Source organism: Rhinopithecus bieti, unplaced genomic scaffold, assembly GCF_001698545.2.
Source record: "Rhinopithecus bieti isolate Rb0 unplaced genomic scaffold, ASM169854v2 scaffold_54331, whole genome shotgun sequence".
NCBI lineage: Eukaryota > Metazoa > Chordata > Mammalia > Primates > Cercopithecidae > Rhinopithecus > Rhinopithecus bieti.
Window position 1 is genome coordinate 84566 of NW_016821659.1, and position 4243 is coordinate 88808.

General features: G+C 43.2%; 1 protein-coding gene across 1 annotated transcript in view; it reads right to left on the bottom strand.

Moving 5' to 3' along the window:
- Positions 1–3232: 3232 nt before the first annotated feature.
- Positions 3233–4243, bottom strand: part of MRPS5 (mitochondrial ribosomal protein S5) — a 28376-nt gene continuing 27365 nt past the window's right edge. The window contains exon 10 of the mRNA XM_017860465.1: positions 3233–3606. Coding sequence (XP_017715954.1) covers positions 3382–3606 — 225 coding nt within the window. The 3' untranslated portion in view covers positions 3233–3381. The remainder of the gene's footprint in view (positions 3607–4243) is intronic.

The window sequence follows — 4243 nt, forward strand, 5'->3', positions numbered from 1 at the left end:
GAACAGATGACCTCGTGATTCACCCGCCTCGACCTCCCAAAGTGTTGGGATTACAGGCGTGAGCCACTGTGCCCAGCCATAGTTCTTCAAAAAATTTTTTGTACCTCCCTTCTCCAGGGACTCCAATTACACACACATTTGTCTCCCGAAGTTGTCCCATAGTTCTCTAATGCCCAATTTCTCCTACCAATTCTTCTTCAGTCATTTTCCTGTTTAAGCTGCTGCCTTCAAATTCTTTCATATCTTTTTCTAAGATGTCCAATCTGCTGTCAACCCCATTCAGTGTTTTTCATCAGATATTGCAGTTTTCATCTCTAGAGGTTCAACTTGGTGTTTTGCATCTGCCATGCCTCTACTTAGTATGTTTCTCTCTCTAGCTTTTTGAACATATGGAACACAGTCATAATACCTGTTTTAATGTCCTTGTCGACTGATTGTCATGGTGCCATTCCTGGCTGAGTTTTGATGGACTGATTTTTCCCTTCATTATGAGCTTATGTTCTCGCTTCTTTGCATATCTAGGGATTTTTTATTATTTTTATTTTTATTTTTTTTTTGAGATGGAGTTTCACTCTTGTTGCCCAGGCTGGAGTGCAACAGCATGATCTTGGCTCACCACAACCTCCACCTCCCTGGTTCAAGCAATTCTCCCACCTTCAGCCTCCCAAGTAGCTGGGATTACAGGCATGTGCCACCACGCCTGGCTAATTGTTTTGTATTTTTAGTAGAGACAGGGTTTCTCCATGTGGGTCAGGCTGGTCTCAAACTCCCGACCTCAGGTGATCTCCATGTGGGTCAGGCTGGTCTCAAACTCCCGACCTCAGTCTCCCAAAGTGCTGGGATTACAGGCGTGAGCCACCGCACCTGGCTGCCTAGTGATTTATTCGATGCCAAGTATTGTATATTTTACTTTATTGGGTATATTTTTTGTATTCCTATATTCTTGAGCTTTGTTCTGGAACACAATTAAGTTACTCGGAAACAGCTGTGTTCCAGTTTGGTCTTGTTTTTAAGCTTTCTGAGTTGGGACCGGGGTAGTTTTTACATATACTTAATTTTCTACTACTAGGGCATCTTAGTTCTCTTCCAATGCCACCTAGATTACAAGGTTTTCCACCGTGGCTGCTGACACTATTTTCTGCTCCAAACACTGTTCCTTCTAATTCTTTTGGGTGAGTTTCCTCACAGGCATGCACTGTTAGTGTGTAACTAAATATTTGATGGAAACTCTCTGTAGATCTTGGTTCTGCTGTGCAACTCTCTCCTCAAAGGCATTCTCCCCGTGAACTCTAGCCATTTCGGCTGCCCAACTGCACCTCAACTCCAGGAGACCGCCAGGTCCTGATGGGGTAACCCTTCCTACAGCCACAGACTTTCTGCAGATAGTAAGGAGGAATAATTTTGTTTCCCCTCTCCAAAGGATCATTGTCCTTTATTACTTAAAGTTCATTGTCTTGATATTTGTTAAGCATTTAAGGAAAGAAGGTAAACTAACAAGACAGGTAACTTTTAGGAAATAACTACCTTACTCTAGCAAAATACCACAGGAAAAAAGGGACCCCACCCTCACCAGATAATGTCACAGGCTGAAAACTTTCACCATCCAGCCTAACATGGACTTCTCCCTATCCCATGTCATGAGGGTGCTCCTCCTACTTCCAGCAGAAAGGCATCAGCAGAGGTCCCGAGGACAGCGGCAGTAGGAAACCTGGATCTCCATCCTCACCAGGCAGTAACGAGCCAGGGCCCCATCCCACACCAGCACCGTCAGAGGAAGCATGCTGAGAGATTTAAATAAGTGCCAGAGCTTCATAATATAACAGTGACGACGTCCAGGATACAGCCAAAGTCACTCATCATAACAAGAACCAGGACATTGTAAACTTGAATGAGAAAAAACCTCAAGGGATGTCAACACTAAGATGACACAGATGTTGAAACTTTATGACAAGAATTTTTTTTTTTTTGGAGACAAGGTCTCGCTCTGCCGCCCAGGTTGGAGTGGCACGAACAAGGCTCACTGTAGCCTCAACCTCCTGAGATCAAACGATCCTCCCACTTCAGCCTCCTATGGAGCTGGGACTACAGGCGCACACCACCATGTGTGTCTAACTTTTACATTTACTTTTATTTTTTGTAGAGATGAGGTCTCACTTTGTGGCCCAGGCTGATCTCAAACTCCTGGGCTGAAGCAATTCTCCTGCCTCAGCCTCACAAAGTGCTGGGGTTACAGGCGTGAGACACCACACCCACCTGGTGACAAGGATTTTAAAGCAGCCACCATGAAAATGCTTCAGTGAGCAATTATAAACACTCTTGAAGCCATTAAAAAAAAAAAAAAGTCTCAGCAAATAGCCTCAGCAAAGAAACAGGAGATATAAAAAAGAAATCAAATGGAAATTTTAACAGAAATATACAATGATAGCCAAAGTTAAAGTACTGTATGGATGGTTCAAGAGCAGAACGGAAAGGAAAGAGAAAATAACCAGTTATTCTGAAGATAAAACAATAGAAATTACCTAAACTGAGCAACCGAGAGAAAACAGACTGGAAAAAAATTGTTAAACACAGCCTCAGGGACTCACGGACGATAATAAAAGATTGAACATTTGTGTCATCAGTGTCCCAGAAACAGGATGTGGGTGGGGCAGAAAGAGTATGCAAAGAAATAAAAAAAAAAAAATATGTTCCACAGAATGGGTAAAAACTTTTGTAAAGCATGCATCTGATAGGGGCTTATATCTAGAAACTATAAGGAACTCAATAATAATAAAAAATAACTTTTTAAATGGGTGAAGGCCCTGAATAGACATTTCTCCAAAAAACATATACAAATGGCCAATCAGCACATGAAAAGACGCTCAACATCATCAGCCCTCAGGGAAATACAATGGTGTACAATTAATCGCCACTTAACATTCCCAACGTAGCCAACAACTTCCACTTCCACTGTGGAAAAGTTTAGCAGTTCCTCAAGGTAGTCAAGTTACTTAACTGCTCTGTCAAATGAAGTTTATCACGTTCACTTTGGATGAATGAGTTCATATATATCAGCTATAATTGCTATAGCGATTACCACTGTGTACATTATTACCGATCGGGTCAAATTATTAGCCCCGTCTCCCGAATTCATTTACTTTTGTTACTTTGGATGAATATTTAAAGTAGTCTTGAACTGAGATATGTATGTAAAGGTTCTATCACATTGGCATATAACATGTGTTCCATAAACGAAAGCTGTAATTATTTATTTCTGAAGAGTTTACAGATTAAACTTCCCTCAAAACAAACAAAAACCAAGGCCACACCCCAAGCTGTGAGGGGCTGAGTCTCTCCTGGTCTCTCCTAGGTACAGGAACCGGCTGCACAAGGCCGGAGAGCTTACGTGGCGGCTCTCTTTAAATTAGCCCACACAGAGCGTTTCATTCCCTGCGCAGCCTGCACGTCTTCCCAGTCCAGTTTGATGTCTGGAACCTCCTCTTCTGGCTCCGGATCCTTCCTCAGGGCCCCCCGGGGGGAGGCCACCACAATGGGCAAAGGGCCACATTCTTCCCGCATTTCCACAACATGGAGACCCTTCTTATCAGCCAGCTGCTGATGGGTTTCCTAGGCAAGACCAGATTCAGAACAGATTTGGTCTGAAGCACATTTGCAACATCAAGAGCAGGAACTTCCACAGGCCAGAAGAGTACAGCCTGGGGGAATTCAAAGGCCATTTCAGTGGATTTGGGTTAATGTGTTTTGTGGCTAAACTCTAATAACCTGTCACGGGTGGAGCCACTTCAGCCTCACCTGCCGCATCTGCCCACCCCAAACTGGGACAGAGGAAGGGCCTTGGCCTCTGGTCTCTTGCCTTCTAAACCCTCCTGATTATGCACCATGCTGTGCCAAACACTGCACTTGAATCTCACCAACCCCCTAGATCTAACTACCAATTTACAGTAAATATAGGGGAGATAAGACATGAAGGACCCTACAGGTATTTCAGTCAGCAACAGGCCAGGAAGCACCACAAAACAAACAACCTGGTTTCCTCAACAAAAAATCATAAGGGGGCAGGGCGGGGGGGGCGGGAGGTGAGGGGAACCTATTTAAAAGGCATAGCAAAAACATTCATTAACCTGCTCTGCAAGCTGATTCAAACATATTGTGTAAAAAAAATTGTTTTTTAATCTAACAAATGGAATTTGTTCATTTGTATGAACACTGATTGGATATTTGATGATACAAGTTACTGTTAATT